The 21,131-nt window shown below is 36.4% G+C and overlaps 1 protein-coding gene across 7 annotated transcripts in view; it reads right to left on the bottom strand.

Annotated features, from left to right (window-relative positions):
* LOC124129467 (ATP-dependent (S)-NAD(P)H-hydrate dehydratase-like) overlaps positions 1 to 21,131 on the bottom strand; it is a 378,497-nt gene that overhangs the window by 8,532 nt on the left and 348,834 nt on the right. For 5 of the 7 annotated variants that reach the window (XR_007218937.1, XM_048387392.1, XM_048387390.1 and 2 more), the window contains exons 2-4: positions 3,034 to 5,920; positions 1,864 to 2,037; positions 955 to 1,093 (exon numbers count right to left, since the gene is read on the bottom strand). Coding sequence is in view for 5 of the 7 variants with exons in the window: in XM_048387392.1 (XP_048243349.1) it covers positions 955 to 1,093; positions 1,864 to 2,037; positions 3,034 to 5,772 (3,052 nt within the window). In the remaining 2 variants the exon portion in view is untranslated. Of the gene's footprint in view, positions 1 to 954; positions 1,094 to 1,863; positions 2,038 to 3,033; positions 5,921 to 21,131 lie in introns of those variants that run through there. The other 2 variants (XM_048387389.1, XM_048387393.1) reach the window with 2 other exon arrangements.

The raw sequence follows: 21,131 nt of genomic DNA, 5'->3' as shown, positions 1-21,131 counted from the left end.
ACTAGAGGGCGCCTCTAACAACGATTCACTACTACCTGCGGTCATGATGTTATCAATATTACTGTACTGGAGATTCAAAGAGATGTCACCGCTCTTAAAATCATCCACTGCCCTCTCAACCGAAGAGGAAGAACCTACTTTTTCAAAGCCCATAAATGGACAATTTTCTTTTCTTCGAGTGAAATAAGCGTATAATTGGACCATGAAATGTTGAAAAGGTTCTTTTAGCGTTGATATCTTTTCAGATCATTGTTTATGACAATACTGAAGTTTTGCTTCCAAATGGTCAGCTATCCTATTCAAAATCTTGAATGCAAAATTCCCTTCAAACTTATCCATAAGCTAACACTGCTTGAACAGAACATTTTTATTCATCCTTCTAAAAGATAGTTTCTTATCAAAGTAAATATTTATCCTATCCCTGTGGGTGACAACATGCAAGCCACTTTTCATGTCAGTCTTGTCAATTGCCAACAACTTCAAGCTATAATCATACTGGACAGTCCTTTGAAAATTATATGGTTGACAATCAGGCCACTTGCCATCAAGAGATTTTATTAAGTATAAATACATACTTGAACTAGATGATTTTTAAGTCATGAATAAAAAAATGCATCAAACAAGTTGTAATGCTGTGTTACTTCCTATTTGTTTCCATTTTTTGTTCAATTTGGTCCTCAAGTAGACATTTTTTCCATGTTTCAAAGAACATGATCATAGACCAAAGGGAGACAATGACTTTATTGATTTTGTATTTCTGGTGTATCTGTGATTTTACAGCTTTCTGAACTTCACCAAACAACAACCAGTTTTAGCAAAACATAAAATCTAAACTTTGAGATGTTATCCTTTAACAATTCCTTCATGACTTAGTGAATTCACCCACAAATTCTCATCAATATGCCGTTTGAGGTCTATCAAACTGGTTAACAGTCATTAGGAAAATAGTCTTACCTATATCATGTGTAGCACTTCTATTGCTGTTTATATCTTCATCGCTTCCACCGCGACCACTGTCACTAGTGCCGGTCTCCCCTGAAGTTTCACTCATAATATCGTCTGGTTTCTTTAATATCTCCATTAAATGCCGAGCCTGAAATTGAAAATGAATACTTTAGAAACAGTCACGGCACAATATATCAACTACATTTTCCCATTGCGAAATCAACATTCTGAAACATGACAGTTTATTTCAATATTTGATTTATCTTATTAGGAGTAAAGCTACATTGTTTTGAACATTCTGGTAGTCTAACTAGATTAGATATCCCACAATTCAACCATGATATCAAATTTCTTTTAAAAACATTATTCTTTTGTACACACAAGATTGTGTGTGAAAAGGCTTATTAATTTTGAGGTATTAAATACAATTAGATACCCAATTCTAATGTTATTTTGACCAATCAGAATCAAACATTCTTCAGTGTCAAGGTACAACTATATATATTTGATTTGTAAAATCAACTACTGGTATTATCAACACTAATTCACACAAAACGTATAAATACTCAACCATTCAACAAATAAAAATATTTGTTTCATCTTTTAACACACAACTTAGAACACAAAAGTACTGAAATGAGTTTCACAATTTTACCTCCAAGTTACATCTAACCAGTATCAATGTTAGGCTAAAAACACTTGTTAGTTTTCAGGCATTTCATTATCAGCAAAAACAACCAAGCACATCTGCTTCACGACACATAAATTAATAAATAGTTCATTTTTCCACATCTAAATACAAAAATGCCCCTCAACAATTTTGATAATGTGCCCGAGAACCAGTTTTATTTTAGCCTAACATAGTTACTGTAAATGGACGATGATTATTTTTGTTCTTTATCACTGACTTAGTCCTACCTCAGTTTCATTCATATTTTGTATCCAGGTTTTATCAGTAGGGTGTGGCGTCACCGGGATATTGTTTTGTACTGGAATGTTAGAAGGTTCGTGAGCACCAGGGCTGTTCATGTTGTTTTGTTTCTCAACCAGTGAAGGGATAGGGGTCATCATGAGATTCACCTCCTGAGAATTCTGGTAAAACGCAACCAAGAATGTATGTAAATATACAGTGCTGCCATCTAGCATACTGTGAAGGTAGGAAAGAACAAAATATATCTTCTACTGGAAGAGGAAAATCTACCTCCATTTGCTCACAAGTCTCTCAACATAATTGTTAATCATGTTATCAGCAAGACATTTTTATCAAAATATATTGTTTGCAATCATCTGATTTTGAGTAAAAGCACTGATACCTTTGAAAAGAACTGAGTCAAATAAACTTTCCTAAACTTTGATGTTTGTCGTTTATAAACTAATCAATGCCATGCAAGACGTCTTCTCTTTTGAAGACAAAATATTCTTTTCAGAGAAGGTAGAAATTGTTTCTTCAGTGTTTCAAAAGTTTAAGTCAATACTTTGAAATTAAGTTCTTGTTGTTGAAATAAACCGCTACAGTTTCAATCTGCAGTTAATCAATTGTACAGTGCTGTTTTTGGAGTAAGTTGAATACACATGAAGAAGGTTTCCGATTTGATTTGTTCAATTGAATTACTCTGAACAGGTTCCACAGAATTAGCTTTTAAAGTAAATATACAATTTAAATTGAACTTATGTATGACAAGCCTGACTACCAGCTGTTTATAGCTTTTCTTCCGTTATTAAAAATGGAGAAATGTCACATGGCAAGTAAATGAAGTCAACAATAATTTCTCAGTTGAAATATTCTTGTGTCTGTTTCGACATATTGTCTGTGAACTCATAATCGCTACTAAAAAATATTACTAGGTTGTTTCAAACTTTAGAATTTTCAACTGGCAGCTTGATAATTGAATACATTATTTGAAACAGACACCATCTGTAAAATTTGATATTGACAGCTTAAGAAATAAGCAACAGGTTTGAAAAAACACAAATCCCATAGGATTTTAACCGTGTTGAAGAGCAAAGCTACGAGCTCCAGACACAGGTGTTAGCAGTGACTAATTGTAAAATTACAGACAAATCGATGTTCCGACTAATTATACATACCGATTGGGAATGTTCTGTCGGTGCTGGAACTCCAAATGTTGACATCGACGCATGGCCAGAGGAATTGCTCATGTTGTGTATATCTCGATCATCCTCAAATGTAAAACTAACTTCTTTTTTATTCCGTTTTAACTTTGCGTCATCATTCTCATTTGAGTCTTTGGCTATGACTAAAAAACTGTCTCTGTTTGATATTGCTGTTAATGTTTTGTCCTCATCTGTTTTGATCATAGCTGATCGTCTTTGCTGGCGCTCTCTGTCAATTCTGCGAATCATGCATATTGTTGCAAAAATTGCAATTGCTAATATAACTGTCACTGCTATCAATATAATCACAATCATCATATTTTTTTCAAGTACTTCAGAATGACCATCATTCCTAGCCGTGCCGTTGACATCGACGACAAAGATGTCCAAGGTTGCAGTGGCCGACTTGGAATTTGTGCCACTGTCATGAACAGCAACCTTTAGTCCGTGAAATCCTAAATCTGACAATTTCATCACACGAGAAACTGCCAATTCACCATTCATTTGGTTTATATTAAACAAACTTCCTTTGTTGCCAGATATGATTGAAAAGGTTAATCTTATGAATTGGATGTCGATGTCATCTGTGTCTTTGGCAGTTACTTTAGTGACAATCGTTCCCACCTTTGTTCCATAGGGAATACGCACAGTCTTGTTCGACTTGGTGGGGTATGTGATGATCGGGATGTTGTCATTGTCATCTCGAACATGAATCGTTACATGAGCTGTATCATGAAAACTGGTTATCATGGGATCTTGAACAATCACAGTGAAGTTATACTTTTTCTGAGTTTCCCGATCGAATGAACGCTTGCTTGTGATTCTTCCACTGTTTTCGTCAATAGCAAACCATTTATTCACATCCGAGTTTGGCGCAAATGCAAACTTCATATTAGGTTTCTCATCCTCATCCGTGGCAGTCAGATTCAGAACTGGTGTTCTGATCGGCTGATTCTCCAGAATATATCCTCGGAACACTGGTACAGTAAACCTGGGAGGCTTGTCATTCTGATCCAGAATCCGAATCAGGACTTTGGCTGTTGATGATTTGGGAGGGGAACCATGATCAGTGGCTATCACACCAAATTCATATTTTGACACAGTTTCTCTATCGTATGGTGCAGTGGCGAGCAAAGAACCAGTCCCAGGGTTAATTGTGAACATGGACCCAGCGTCACTGTCTAAAGAATATGTCACTCTCCCGTTCTCCTTGCTGTCCCAGTCTTTAGCAGTTATTTGCAGAATCTCCATACCAAGCTTGTTATTTTCCACAATTTGCCCAATAATTGGTACATTATTAAACATGGGTGCATTGTCATTTTCATCAAGAACTCTCACCAGGAAGCTAGTTGAGTTTGTCTGAGGGTTATCTCCCTTGTCTTTACAGGTGATGGTGACATTATGCGTTGGGGAGCTTTCATGGTCCAGTTTTTCTTTCAGGCTTATCTTGTACACATTATTCACATTTGCGTTAAATTTATCAAGAGAAAAGTGGGCATCATTCATATCGCACGTAAAATCTCCATTTTTGCCATCATCTCTATCAGTAACAGACACATGAGCTATAAACCTGCCTGTTTCTGCTCCTTCCGAAATATCGGATCCTTCTGGGGACAAGTTAATGTTTATTTCTGGTTTGTTATCATTTTTATCAATAACATTAATAACAACAGGAACTAACGAGGACCGAGATGGTGATCCTTTATCCCTGGCCTCAACCATGAACTGGAATTGCTTGTTCTCTTCATAATCAATATCGCCTATTGTGTACACCTTACCGGAAGCGGGGTCAATAGCGAGGGCTTTACGAACTTTGTCAGAGGCCCGCGAACTCAAATGATATGAAATTTCGCCATTTGCTCCTTTGTCCTGGTCAACTGCAGACAGTTGGAGAATTGTGGCATTGACAGTGCCGTTTTCGATGACAGTCACGTTATAAGTTGACTCGATAAACGCTGGGCTGTTGTCGTTGACGTCGGTGACGGTAATATTAATCAACACTGATCCAGTCCGCTGAGGGTACCCTCCATCTTTAGCTACAATGGTCACTTGAAAGAAGTCTTTGGTCTCACGGTCTAGACTATGTTTAACGACAATTCCAAGATCAGACGTTCCGAAATTATGTTGTACCTTGAGATCAAACATCCCATTTACAGGAATAATTTCATAACTCTTAATTGAATTATTGGCTCCAGTATCCTTATCAATCGCACCACTTGCCAATAACATATGATTAACCGGAACCGATTCGGGTAAGCTGAGACTGACGGAACCCTGGGGAAATTCAGGTTTGTTGTCGTTAATATCCACTAAATCAACCTTTGCCTGCATCAGTTTATAGAGGTCATACCTATTTTTTGACACGTCTCGGATGTACACAGCAATGTCTAGGTTCAGAATACACTCTGCCTTGCCCTCGCAGACATCAGGTGCTTCCCGGTCAATCACTTGTGCCGTCCGAATTGTACTGCTCTTTTCGTCAATTTCAAAAAGTCTGGAAGATGGGTTTCCCTGAGAGAAGAAGTTGAATTTTAGCCTCTGAAATACACTCTCAGTAACATTGCCATACAAATAACTGTCTCGGGCCACATTACCGACAAAGGTGTTTGCTGATTGCTCCTCCTTGAGTCTGTACGACAGAACCACCTCTTGAGCTGGGCACAAGACAGGAAGTAGAAAAGCAAGTGGAATAAGTGTTGCCATGGAAACCATCTTGCTGCTTTGTGATTTAACTTGAGGTGAATATCTTCAAATGTAATGTAGAAAAGCTGTCAAGAATGTTGCAAGTTGTTGATCATTATGTCTGTCGCTTTCATTCAAATGCTGTCAGTCACACTGTGGTTATCTACAAATCTTGAATCTGAAAGCAAATGAAAATTGAATTAAAATCATGAACAGCATAAACAATTTTTTTCTCAAATTAAATTTTTAAAAAACCAGGTTAGAAATTTAATCTAACATGTCCAAAATTTCCAAAAGATTTCTTGAACAGAGACACAGACACACACACACACACACACAGAAAGACAGACACACACGCATGGATTAAATAATATAACACAATTGAAAACATTTGTAGTGTAAACCAATTTCCCTCTCCCATTAGAACCTAAGCCTGTATACAGCATCCTAACATGATCAAATAATTTGGCCAGACAAAATCTGAAACTTGATCAAGCTGGCAAAAAGGATGAATAAATACAATTACACACACATAAATGAATAAAAACAGTATAAATCAATCCAAACTGACAAAAAACTCCTCATGCAGTATAGCAATTTAAGTCTTACATGCCAAATGAATTGCAGCATTGAAATATATTGCAATAACTCCACCAAATTCTGCCAAATTGTCCCTGGGATGTTGAGAGAAGCCTCCACAAATGCCCCCACACTATTGAATGATGTAGCCTACGGTCCTACCCCAATATTTACAGCTGAGATTTAAAGCACTCAAGCCTGTCGTTACGCCTCTAACAGTAGCGGCCGCCGATAGGGAACTGGTGTTAGATTGGCCTAATGCAATAAACAGGCTGGGCCATTATTGCTCTCTTATTGTAGTCCAAACTTGGGTTTCAGAGACAATAGATTTTATAGTGACCACTCCAAGTATGTTTTCTTAACAAACAGCTCGTGTAAGAAGGGCATTTAGTACTGTCATAACAATTAATAGCAGCTCTTTCAGAGAAAGTGAGAAGTGTTCAAGACCTAATCTACCCTGACTGGCAAGCCATGACGTTGTTGTTTTAACAGTTTAGCTACCTGTAACGACATCAAAGTGACGTAGAAACAGCTTCTGTCACCTGACTTGCTATCCAGGTAAATGATACTACATGATGGCTTTGACAATTAATTAGCAAGTAGACTACCTGTTAAGTGGTGTGAATAACACTGCTAATTGATGCAGTAATATTATCAGAGAGGAATGGACATGAGTGATCATAATAAGCTACAATGTTACACATTCTTAACCTGTGAACAGGAGTGCTATTGAAATGAACCAATCTAGATTTCTTTCTTTTACTGCGTTCCGCATGCAATGATATAATCACTCATAAGAGCTAAACAGTTCATGGACATGAAGAAGAGAATATAATCTTAAACATATTATTTTAATTACATCTTTAACAATTTCAATATGTTTGGGATGTTAGTTTTACTGTCTGGGCTATTTATGGATCATTTTGGTTATTTGAATGAAAGAACTGATCTCACCTGTCAAATTGCAATTAAGTTTCAAATTGTGTAATTAAGGTTGAGTAGTATTTACTTACACTACAAGCTAATTATTTTTGAGACAAGGGTCTGACATTCGTTCTCACACCTCAAGTCATCAGTCTGTCCTAATTAGTACATCATTAACACCTGCCTATAACACCCTGACCCAATTACAGTCAGCAAACTGTTGTACCTGCACTCAGTTAGAATGTGATTTTAAGTGTCTGCTTAAAAATTTTTTGGCTCTCATGTCAAAATACATCTGACGACACAAGACAATGGTTGCAAAGGTCACTGTATTGATTTCCCATCACTTTGAATTTCACTTACAGTAATGAAATTGAAATTCCCAGGCTAACTTCCTTGATCCAAAACAAAGTACAATTGAAAGCATACAATATCTGGTTAAACTCCTTATTAAAAGGAGTTTCCTAGCTTCTTGGGGAAAAGATTCCTGATTATACACAATTAACAAGGACATTTGAAATGAATGTTTTCTTTCAACTAAACAGTAAAAACATATAAACATAATGATAGTGTTTTGAGGTAATATAGTAATGAAATAGTTTTTCGATATTGTTTTCTCAATGTCAAACTACTCATTTGCTAAGTATTTTAGCCAAAATAGTTTCATCAAGGCCATTTTTTTAAAGAATGGATTTGCCCAGAAGAAATAACCAAAACAAAATCTACCAACCATGTGATGTCAGTGTTAACAGTAGTCCTTGTACACAACATGTGTCCACACTCATGACCATCAGTTCTTTAAATCACCTAAATTGTGACCACAAAATAAAGGGCAATTTATTGTATAGTTTTCCATGTCTGCCCAAGTTCAAAAGCCCACAGGGGGTGGATAAGCTTTACTACGAAGATAATCTGTCACCCTCTATAGTTCAGAGGTTGCCAAAATATCTGGCCATCGACAAATGCTCAAGATGTCCTTACAGTGAAAGGTTCAACTGTGAGTGGGTGTCGCAGACGGTGACCACAAAGACAGCCTGGTGGGCAAAGCCACAGGAGGCCAAGGGAGGCGACTCCCTACACAATACCTGCCCCTTGAGTAGACATTATACCTACGTCTTTACAAGGCTTGTCTAATAAGGCCGATGTATCTTATCGAAGCTTGGTGTCGTAAGACGTGTTAAAGATATGAATAGGTGGACAGACGAGAAGGATTAGGTGGCAGCCATTATCGAGACTTAATGATCGCTGAACCAGTTACTAGAATGATATGGAAACAATTTGGAGGGCTAATACCTCAGTTGAGCTGGTAGTATCTGTAGAATCAGGTAGAATTATCTGAACAGATTAGACAAAGCCGTCAGTCAGGTTGGGGGGAAAAGAGACAGAAGTCGACCAATGATATTCCAGTTTTACAAACTCTCAATCATGTCTGGTGGAGTGGGAAATGAGGAATTTCTTTGACAAGATGCAATAACTTTTGTTAACCTTGTGTTCGGAAGGTGGTATCAGGCCTATAACAAACCAGGACTATTTTGAAATGGAGCCATGCAGCAAGTGTCTGGTTTGAAATTTTCCACATGTCTCAAGACAGACAGATGAACTTGAGTGATAATACACTTGATCTGGTTTTGAAGACGCCAGGCAGACAACCAAACTGGTAACAACAGTCCCCTTGAACATGAATTATTCAAAACAGAAATTCTCCCTGCATGTACACGTGTCTGTACTCTGCTCCCTGATACACTGGGATAGACTCACACACTGCCACATCTCTGATGCAATTTAAAGCAATTTTCATCCATTACTCTACACTGGGACACACTGTGTTAGGACTAATCTGACGGGTAGGTTGTCGACTTTTGTGAAAGCGATTACAATCTTCCACCTAATTCCGCTCATAAACTGTCTTAAGTCAGCACAGTCATACCAACATAAACATTTTCCGGTTCATGAACACAAAAATAACGATTCCCGCCTCACGCACTTGTAAAAAGAGACCTTCACTCCTTGAAAACCAACACGAAGAAAGAGTCCCGACAATCCTTCTCGATTCTATCAGGGATATAATTTTCAATAACAATCTTCTCAGGCCCTTTTACCTACACACCCTGCCTTGACTTGTCTCTTTAATGACAAAAGAGGAATTTGGGAAGCCCTAAATCACCATAAATTGTCCAGTGTGAAACTCAGGTTCTCTGCACTGATCACCTTTGTCTGAAATTCTATACAGAGCATGAAATGACACCCTTTCCCTACAGATATCATTACCCTTGCATACCACCAGATTCACAAACCAATATTCATCAAATATTTTACAATAGTATATAGTACCAGAATATCAATCATTCAATTTCAATTCTTCCCTAAGTCTTTCAGAGAAAGCCAACATACCAAGTACCATAATTATTTAACAAAGTGTTTTCAAGCATTGACAAGGAAAGTTATTACATATTTATCTATTCCGAAAAGATTTACAGAAATATGACAACACTGCTACTCTCAAGGCTCAAACGTTGAACCATCCTATGATTTTTTAAACAGCAAGAGTCAAGGTATAGGAGATAGAATTATCACTGACTGATCGTTTCAAATAGCTTGTAAAAGATCCCAATTAAATATACATGTAAAACAAGAATAAGTCAAAGTGAAGAAACATTATACCTGACAATTTCATAGATTTTCTCTGAAATTTGACACAAACTTGTGGATCCCCAATCTCCAGATTTATCAATAATAAACCGAGGATTGTGGGCATCAATACTTAATGCAAAACACTCAAAGCTGTGATTTCTACTCTTGGCTAAAGATCAGTAAGCCTTGCACAAAAATGTTCTTGCAATTCCATGGTGAAGGCAGTGTTTATCACATTACCCAGAACCTCATATCAAATTCTTGTTATGATTATTACTTAAAAATCAGTAGCTCTGTGTGAAGTTACTGGAATCAGATAAAACTAAGTAAGTCAATTTTCCATAATTGCTTGATAATGCTACTTACTGGCAATCATATCTTATTCAGAAGTTGTTTGGGTAAATTTGTGACTTAATTAATTTTTTTACAGTGATAAGGATATATAGCTTATTAAAAATAATACACATATGACTTTAAAAATATGACCTTTGGTAAGTGTAAGGAAAGGTGTTACAAAACATTTTGTTTAGAATATGTGAGAATGTTTTCAATTTCATATGAAAGGTAAACAAAAGTATAAATAAAACATTTTGTCTCAAGCATTTAAACAAGCGTTTAAATGATTTGATATACAGCTAGCCACCATTGTTAATCAGAGTGTTGATTTTATGTGTCATTGGCTTCGCCCACAACAATATTAAACGGAAGTGTTACATATGTGATGTAAACGTGTTATTTTTATCATGCTTTATGAGTTAAAGTAATGAGTAATGAAGTCATGATCAAGCATACAAACAAATCAAACATCGTACCCATATGAATCATAAACAAACATCTTTCCTGACATAAACAATTCACCCAGTGAATTGATCTGCATTATTTCAGAGTGAGGTGAAAAAATAACCAAACGTGACACTTTAAACAGTTTAGCTTGGATTTTTCTAAATTTCGTTATTTATAGTAAAAGGGTTATAAAAAGAAATTTCAACGTCGTTAAAAGCACGAAAATATTTAATTCAAGTACATTTTTTCAGGTTGGTTTTCCAACTATGAAAATAATTCAATGATAAATGAGTATAAAAACTTAAATATCGTCTTTGAAATGGTACTGACAACATGAGAGTGATTTGAAAAATTCAGACAGGATTTTATCCTTAATGCTTTTAACAACATGAGGAATATATTGATGTTTGTATCCCATCAAACTTGATTATGACACATATTGACGCATGTTTTCATAATTATCAACATATTGTCCCTTGCTGTCATAGTGGCCATCTGGGTATCACCCGGCAATTGATCTAGATGCCCCTTGATGGCAGCTGACCAATGTCCATACAATTATTTTCAGCTGACAAGTTGACTCACAACTTTCTTGCATAATTTTAGCATTGATCGTCCTCTTTCTCAGTGTGGCAAGTACATTTGGTGCCACATAATCAATTGTTACATAACAAATAATATCGCCTTAGGATCTTGCATTGGATTGTCTTGTCAGAAAATCGATACAGATTTAAATCGCGTTGCCAAATAGTGTCAATCCAAAATTAAGAGTTTCAGTTTTTGCTTTCATTTCACGTCAAAGAATGTTACCATTCTGAATAGACTTTCTCAACTTTTTATCATCACATATAAAAGGATGTTATCAAGTAATAACTGATAGACAATTTGACATATAATTCAAAATCATTAAGACAAGCGAGACATGTCAATTTTAATATCTAATTAAAAAACATAAATTGCTCAAACTTTGTACAATAGCTCAAATTATTTTTGTAATAACAAACATTGAGGATCTTGAAATAGATAATTAAAAACATACCTCTATGGCATGTTGACAATATCAGTAAATTTATCTTGATATATTCACATACCTGTAAATATCCAAACAAAACAAATATATCACAACCCTTGACACATCACTGGTCTCTGTCCTGTGCTCCCTACTGATACTGACTGAAATGTCGCTGCTGTGTAAAATCATCTTATACCACCATCCCTAGTGACACTCATCCTTATATCAAATACCGCATCAATTAGGAGAAGGTGAGAAAATCAGGTAGCCTGTCACCCCTCATCAACCAACTCAGGTAAATCCCCAAAACAATAGCCACAGGTAACGGGTACATGTCCCCAACACAAACAAAAGATTGACAGACAACTTACCTATACCACGCAGTGATTAAGAAAAGAGCTACCTGTCGAAAGGTGTGAAAACGAAAGTCTTGTTAACTTAACCCACCTGTACAGGTAAACCTCAACTCGTTGTCTATTGTCTTCTGAGGTAAATTACCTGTTTGCTTTGCTTCTTAATACAATTTTCATGGCTACTTGATTTTCACGAATGCAATCTTCCAGTTACTTAAGTTTTTGAAAGGGGAGACATTGTCTCTTGATAAAGAGTATCATGTGTTTGTACATAATTAGACAAATGAGTTTTCTTAAGGGCACTCTGATCATTGTCAGAAGGTTCAGGTAATATAACAATGGTTTTGAATCCCTATTCATATGGTGTTAAAGAACAGGATGTATTATGCCTACAATTGTATTTACCTGTATATTTCCAACTGAGGATCAAGTCCCAGGTACCTAACCCTCAAGGTACATTACATACCTACCAGTGGGTTAAGCTCGTAGTGAATTATGTTAATGAACTTTAAGTTTCCTATAAACCCTGGAGTATACGTTTCAGAAGATTAACGCTGCTGATGCTGAGGGGGAATAAACTAAGAAAATTAGCTTCAGTTGATAGTGTTTCCTTACAACCGTTTCAATGGGTAGATTAGGTGTACGTTGGGATGAAGAGGCCGAAAATACATTGGTAGAAGTACAATTGTATATGATTTCCGCAGCTTTTGTAAAACAAACATGTCTTAAGACTCATTTCTATTGTGTGGTTCTTAAGGTGTTAGAAGTTAATAAGAAACATCAATGCCACAGAATAACCAGTCCCGATTATTGAATGAAACAGATTCCATTGGTCGTTAAAGGTTTCTAATACATGTTCTGGTGCTTGTATCCATTGCTCTGTCTTAGATTGTCTGAGCCTGATTCCATTGTTTACAGGCCACAAATGTATGGCAGGAGTATTGATGGATGTGGCATTAGGCAACAAAAACTACTGGAACTTGTGTTAGTAGCGGGTGCTACTAGTAGAGCAGGACATGCTTACCCTTTTCAGGAACACCTGATGTCATCACTGATTTTCAGTGGCCCTTAATATAATTTTCGTCACTATTTTGCCCTTTATGCGCTATGGAATCTGTTTGGGCAGAGAATTCGATACTGATTTTTCTCTGGCATTGACGTTTCATATTTCAGTGATACTAAAACTTCAAAAATTCCACTTTATTAAAATGACAAATTTAACAACCTACTTTTAATGCACCTCTTTATAAAAAAAATATGAGCTAGCCACAATAAATAACCCAAACAAAAGCTGCATATGAAATTGCATATGGATAAGTCAAATAAATCTGATCTTGAAACCTTGATCATAACCTTCTCCATGTACATGTCACATCACTATCATTGGACTTCTCCTGTAATGTCAATCCCAAATGGAAATCTGAAGTTACTCTCTTCATATTATAAATTTACTTGTATCCAGGTTCGACACAGAAAGTGTCTTGGTTACCATGTACACATCACCACTGTCATGTTAGAGGACACTTTAGTGTCTATAACATATCTACATTATCGCCATAGACAAGCTTGTTTGGCAGGTGATTATATCAGCTGATTAGGGATCCATGTCAATGCCCCTGAAACAAGCACCTGTCAATTACAGGGGAATGTGGATCTCCATCAGCTGATAGCAGGTCACATGGAATTCAAGTTGATGCAATGCTAGTGATTGGTATGCTAAGTAATAAGTACATATATATATATATGAATATTACCAAGACCACCATCATAAGCCTTGGCTGTTATATCATTGACACAATATATATGTCAAACTTCAATTTCCTGCACAAATGTTTCTTGAATTACCAGAAAATTTGTGAAAGGACAGTACCTTCTTAAAAATGCTATCAATATGATGAGGAAAAGAAATAAGGGCACACTAGTAACATTCAACAATGATTCACATCAATGGCGTCACTCTCTAAAAGAATCTGGCGTTCTTATTACAATGCCTAAAGTCTTTGAGGAACAATAACATTTTATGAAAAGAAATGCTTGATTGTGTGGATGCATATTTCTTTCCATGAGGATGGTAAGTTTCTTCATAATGTAATCAAAAACAAACAATAAAAACACACTCAATTTCAATGCAATATTTCACTTTCCAAATCATCAGAGCCAGCCATGATCCATGATCAATTCTGACAGTCTTTTTCTTGAAAGAGACTGTGACAAATTCTTTAAGAAAACAATTATTGTTTACACAACAAATTTAAAGTGATTAACACTGTGTATAAGGAATTAGGCAGACAAACAAACAATCAGCCATTAACACAACATTAGGTCAGTTCCGGACTATAACTTTGTTGATACACACAACCAACCTGTCAATCATTGGCCCACAATTCCTTGAGACAACACATTTATTCCGTCAATTATCAAGTCATTGATGTCTTTAGTAAAGACAATAGATGTCAATTTAAGACACAAGTGAAACCTACATTTTCAGTAACAACATGCCATTTTCATCAGTAATCACACCATTGATAGACGTAAATAATATAGAATTCAATATTTGCAACAGGTTTCACACCCTGCTCTGTACATGTAGAAATCTTTACATTATTAAACACTCTGAAAACTGTTACTTCTATTACGATAAGTTTCAGTTCATAATTTCAAGAAACACAATTTGATGCACAGCTTTGCATATTTCTGTTCTGGTTGACATTTGCAACTTGTTCTTAATTAACATTTATTCTTATCATAAACTGCTAACAGTCACAAAGTTTTACACAAATGCTCTAAATGGTTCTGTGAAATTGGAATATTGTTTCAAAATAGTAGTCAATGTCATCTCAACAGCTGAAACAACATCCATGAAATTCACGCTTTCAGACCAGCCAGCTAATAGAAGGCATTGAGGGTCTATTTCACAAAACAACAAATCAATTTCATAACGGCAGCTCGACAGAAGGCGAGGAATTTGGGGAATTGGTACGAAAATGTGAAAACTGCGACTGCAAATGGATTATGCAATAAGTCACATCCTAAAGATTACCTCTGCTTATGATCCATTTAGAAACTGATTGACAGAATGCCTGTTTCGTAATTGTTCATGAGAAAGAATAGCATTCTTAAATTGTCATGTGTGCGCATTATTTACACTTTAGCTTTGTGTTACGCCACTCACTCTTGTTTGAAACTGAAATCTATCTCATATGTGAGGTTTAGTTCACACACAGAGTAACAAATCCAAAAACGTTTTTGTTCAACATAGCAACTGTTTTATGTGGGTAATATGATCATTTCAAACCTCAAATTCAGGCTTGAAAATTAGATGCAATTCAACGAAATGTTTGTGTACATCTACATCATTTTAAGACATGATAATCAGAGGCTTTATATATAGCGTTATATCACAATAAACCATTACACAACAAACCCGGTATGTCTAGCTGAACGGTATCGTGTTAAAAGTGATTGACATGAAAGCCAAGAAATCACAACAGTAAACACTACAGTCTGAAGCCTCACTAATCAATCTGAACCACAAATCTAAAATATATTCCACAAGATTAAACCCAGTTCATTCCAATTCCCACATCACTGTTTTATACAACATACCTTCACCGGATCAAGTAAAAATCCTTCAGAAACACAGAAAATCTTCAAAATCCACTAATGTGACAGTAGATTAAAGAATCAAACAGTCGCTCACAGTTAGAATCCAAATGATCTTCTCCCGAGACAAGCCTTACACCTGATACTAAAATCAGGAAGCCTTTTCCACCTGAGCGACCATGCCTCAGGTCATAGTCAACTGGAGCGATCTGAGATTGGACGAGGATGCCTCTTGGCCCTCTATGCCCAGATTGGCGTAAAATGCTTTTGATAGGATTTAGGGGATGTTCATTTAGTGTGGTGTGTCATAATTTATCAGGTCTCTGTCAAAAGCCGTTTGGGGAACTTCCTATTATCAAGGGAGGCTACTGCGACACCTTGCATCATATTTTGACACCCTAAATTGATTGGCCCCTGAGGAGGGTTGAAAGTCATGTAGTCCCTGTGTTTCCTTTGGTAGAAATGTGGCCATTTCTCATTTTTGTCACTTTCAATTAGTGTTATGGCTTCCTTTAACACTTACAGCTGTAGCTCAAATAATTTATATCTCCCCATTCCAATATCCCGAACGTCTTCTTTTGGAGCCAAATTTGTCTCTAAAACCAACTCAGAATTAACCAAATCAAAATATATCAAAACTCCAGACCTCAACATCACCTTTTGAGTATAGTTATAAAGGATTTCTATCTTCTCACAACACTTCAATTGGTCCCCAAAATTCTAGAATGGTATAAAATGATTTTTTCAAGATATGTCCATCGCTCGATTACTTCTCAAATCATAATCACATCTAACTGAGACATGTATCCATTACACAACAATGCTGATTTCAAATGAGTCAAGTTCTGCATATGAAGTGGTAAAAATAGTCTGCAATACGACACTGGACGTAATGCAGAATTCATTTTGTCTGACAATTGTAAGCGACTATCATTAAAGTTTTAGCTTTTTATTGGAACATAACTGTGTTTCCTTTAAGAATGTGAAACAGTTAAGGTCCAGACAGTTGTTATTTCTTGACACAATACCTACGCAATTATTGTTTTTAAACTTTTGAAACACTTCAATTTCACTGTAATAGATGTATATTGCCTGAGATATGTTCTGTCATATTTCAAAGAGTGAGTGAGATTTTACATTGCTTTTAGTAGTATTCCAGCATTATTACTGCGGGAGACACCAGAAATGGGCTTCACGTATTGTACCCATGTGGGGAATCGAACCCGGGTCTTGGCATGACGAACAAACACTTTAACCATTACGCTACCCCACCGCGCCCATATTCCAAAGAAGACATATTTTTGAATTGATAGTATGACATCATTTATGCATGATGATATAAAATGTTCATAGTTAAGGCTGCCATACTGTTTTTGTATAGACTGAAATTCACAAACGTTATTGCACAAAACTTGACAGTTTATAATTGTTTAACTTAGGGAGAATAGTTTGTCACAATTCATCATAGTTTACTTCCTGTGGGGATTCCAGGTCAGACCGGTCCAGAGGGCCCCATTTCACGAAGCAGTATTAACTAACTAACTGTTGTCAGTCTTTGATAAACTATGGAAGTTACGACAATCAAAGAGCTACAAATACTTTGTGAAACGGAACCCTGGGCCTCATAAGGTGATCGTACCGCTATGACAGTCTGAAGTCAATGTTGAAGTGTAGAAATTTCGATCACCTTAGCACTGCAATTACTTTGTGGGATTGGGGCTAGCTCCACATGCTTGACATAAGGGCTCAGTAAAGAAGACAGGTCACAATAATTATGTGGCCAATGTCATTGTATGTCATCATAAGCTGATACATAAAATAATTTCTCGTGCTACCACGCATTCATTTTCTTGGCTGTTGGCTGAGTGAGTGAGTGAGTGAGTGAGTGAGTTTGGTTTTACGCCGCTTTTAGCAATATTCCAGCAATATCACGGCGGGGGGCACCAGAAATGGGCTTCACACATTGTACCCATGTCGGGATTCGAACCCGGGTCTTCGGCGTGACGAGCGAACGCTTTAACCACTAGGCTACCCGACCGCCCCGGCTGTTGGCTGAGACTCAAAGATTTTGAAATACACATGTATTAATGAAATGCTGCATGCTGTCATAACACAACCTTCATTGAAGGATATCAAGGGACATCAAACATTACAAACCCATCACAAGTCTTGGTTTTCATGATATCTTTAATATGATTCGAAATAATATGGACATTTGTGTTACAGAATAAACATGAAAACCTAACTACATATTTAACAATATGTACATTTCATAATGCTTTTGTTTCATTAAATTTCCTAAAACGTTCAAGTCAAGGATCGACTCTTTATCCTTTGGTCCAAAACAATGACCTTTATTTTCGAAACCTTCAGAATCCATCATGGGTAAAAGCCTTTGCTTTAAACATGTCTTGTTTACGAATATTAGGTTGCTTTTACGTCTAATTTAGCGAGAGTATAATGCCTCTCGTCTCTGCATCATCATTCATCCAGAATAAAGTTAATGAAAGAATAAAGACAAAGTGTAAAAATCAATTTTTCCTTTGAAAAGAGCCATCTTGTAAAAAGCAAGACAACTTCAGAGATCTTGGTTTGATTTGCTAAAAAACAAATGAAACAGATGTCTTGGAGCCATTTTTCGTGTTGGAAGCATTCATGCAGCTAAAGTGATAATTGAGCAATGAAACCAAAGTACTCGAAGATCTGTCAAAGTTCTTAATTCTCAACATTTCAAATTTAAACTTATTTTTCGTTTAAGATTGCAAGGTATTGAAGCATCTCGAATGATCATGATGCCTGGAAGAAAATCTCTCACTCAGGGACAAAATGAAGCAAAATTTGATGAAAATTGAAAAAGAAGTTTGAATTGATTTGAGAAAAAGTAGCAAGGGGTTCTGTAGAGGTCAAACTGACTCACACTTTGTACCAAGACAAAACATGACGTTATCAGCAGTATGTAATATCCTAGGTGTGCTTACTGGACAAAACAATACATGTATGATTTTTTTTGTACTTACCTCAAGATGAAATTTACATAAAGTCTACTGTCTTTTAATCTTTAATCTGTTAATCCTGCCGTTTATTTAAGAAACAAAAAGCCACGAAACCCTTTCCATATTCAAAGGAAATCTCTGCTAAAAGAAGAGTCGATTGTCCGATCATCCTACCGGGTACCCATTCACTGCTAGGTCAACAGAGGCATACTTCGAACAAAGTCACTTGCGAGGCATCACATGAGACAAACCATGCTTGATAGTGGACAGAGGTTTGCTTAAACAAAATTCAGATTCACATTTATTGCACATAGACAAAAGGAAAAGATAGATATAGATTGATGCAAACTCAAGAGCCAAAGGGTACAAGTTGAACTGATGATCTGGTAATAGCTTTATTGCTCTCATTGTTCCACTGAAGGTTTTACGACCTATAATTTGGGCTGAACTTATTGAGCAGGCATCAGGGCAGTGATCAAGCTGTCACAGGTTATCTGCATCATCGTCAGCATCCCTACACTGTCAGTGTCACATCCATACACCAGATTCATGTTTCAACTTATGTCATTAGTCATATCAGCAGGACTGACCCATGCATCATATTATTTCAGATTGGTAATCTGACAGTACCAAATGAACTGTTGACTCCACAGGTTCCCATAAATCACTCACATGCATTCCTGGTTCAAATTTACAAAAAGAATAATTCAAAATCAAAAAGTTTAAAAACTGACAAAAAAATTAACAGACTGCAAGTATGGGAAATATTTATTTTTATAAAACCCCACGCTAAGGTTTTTTTTATAATTTAATTTGATAAAAGTTTGATGGCCATATATTGATTCGCAAAAGTTCAGTTCCGTATGACTTCCAATATTAGATCCTGGAAGTCAAAAATTCATACCAAAAACGGAATGGCTAATCCAATTTTTCATGTTTGATTATTTCCCGAAATCAACTCTTCAGCGTCGGAAGATATGTCTGATATTAACAATAGTTCTGGAAAAAAATGATGAAAATAGACATCTTGAGGGAGGAAAAAAATGGCTGAATTCTCAATCTCTGACGCACTAGCGGGCTAACATGATTGAGTTTGTCTGCAGAGATTGCAAACTTTCATGCATCATAAACCACAATGTTTCTCTGACTAGGAGGTCTCTGATTTCATTGAAGCAAATAAATATTATGAGCAAAACTGACAAAGTGGACATGATACAATTATTACCTAACACTCACGGAAGGTTGGACAATCTATTTGCCAACAACCAATCGGCTAACTTGTTACAGTTTTTCATGATACAGCGCTCTCACTGTAGACATAAAGTACCTACATCTAACCTAATCTCGCAGCTCTAATCAAGCTAGTTATTGCCCTAGGGCCAGGAGAGAACCCGAGTTCAATCAAGCGTTAATTTATGGTGATACAAACTCTAAATGTTCATAAACCACACGAAAGGATTAACTATAATAACAGACAACTAATTAGATGTAAATATAGACTTTGAAAGTCTACGCCATGCATGGATTATCATTATTATCAGTATTATTGTCTCGTGAGTTGATCTTTGCTTTTGCGGTTAGAAAGTTAGACCCATTGAAAACTGACAAAGATTTACATACTATTTGTAGACATTTTCATTGGATTTAGATAATATATTACTTTTGTGTACTAAAGAAACTCGGGTTGTAGATCTCTTGTGAGTGTGTTGACTAGATTTCAAGTGTGGAAATGTTTTATGACACAGTCAGAAATATTATATTGTTTGATAGGCATTACTTAGTTGACGGATGAAAAAGTAGACACAATTTATGGATAACAACTTCTTAAATTACTGTAAAGGCGGCATTTCGGTATAGATCCTTATACCATTGTCAAAGAAGATTGATACCGGGTAGTCTTGCTTGACAACGGTATAAGTATCTATACCGAAACGTCTCCTTTACAGAAATATTCTAGCTACACAACCATCACAAATTATGGAATCTGGCCAAACATGGATAAATTTGGCATTTTAGTACAAAGTCAAGCAATCAGGAAAGTCAGCAAATCTAACCACCAAATCCCCTTCAGGGTACAATGACCCACAACCAGTTGTAACCAGATTCACCTAGAGTACAATCCTTGGTTGTCAACACCACGCTCATACCATCCTCAAAGTGGTCAATGTCACTCACCTGCATCACTTTGGGCTTAAGGCCCACCTTACTCTGATACACTGTGATATAACTGAAGGAGCTTACGGCTCAAAGCAGTGTCACACCAAACTGGTGAGGTGAAATGGGATTTAACATTGTACTCCCAAATTATTGCATTAAAATAGTGGCGTGCATGTACTTGTGCGTCCATGTGTGTGTGAGTAGCTGATGTTATTTTTGTGCATATATAATCCACTGATATGCTGTGCAGCAGTTTAACATTAATACCCCACTCAGACACATAAAACTGACTTCAAGCCAAGCAGCCCTTGTTTTATGCCCATAATGCTGATTGCCAGGCATGGTAACAACAAG

This window comes from Haliotis rufescens, unplaced genomic scaffold, assembly GCF_023055435.1.
Source record: "Haliotis rufescens isolate VD_foot unplaced genomic scaffold, xgHalRufe1.0.p SCAF_7, whole genome shotgun sequence".
In the NCBI taxonomy this organism is placed as follows: domain Eukaryota; kingdom Metazoa; phylum Mollusca; class Gastropoda; order Lepetellida; family Haliotidae; genus Haliotis; species Haliotis rufescens.
Note: the sequence above shows the minus strand (reverse complement) of the source record. Positions and strands in the feature narration are given on the sequence as shown.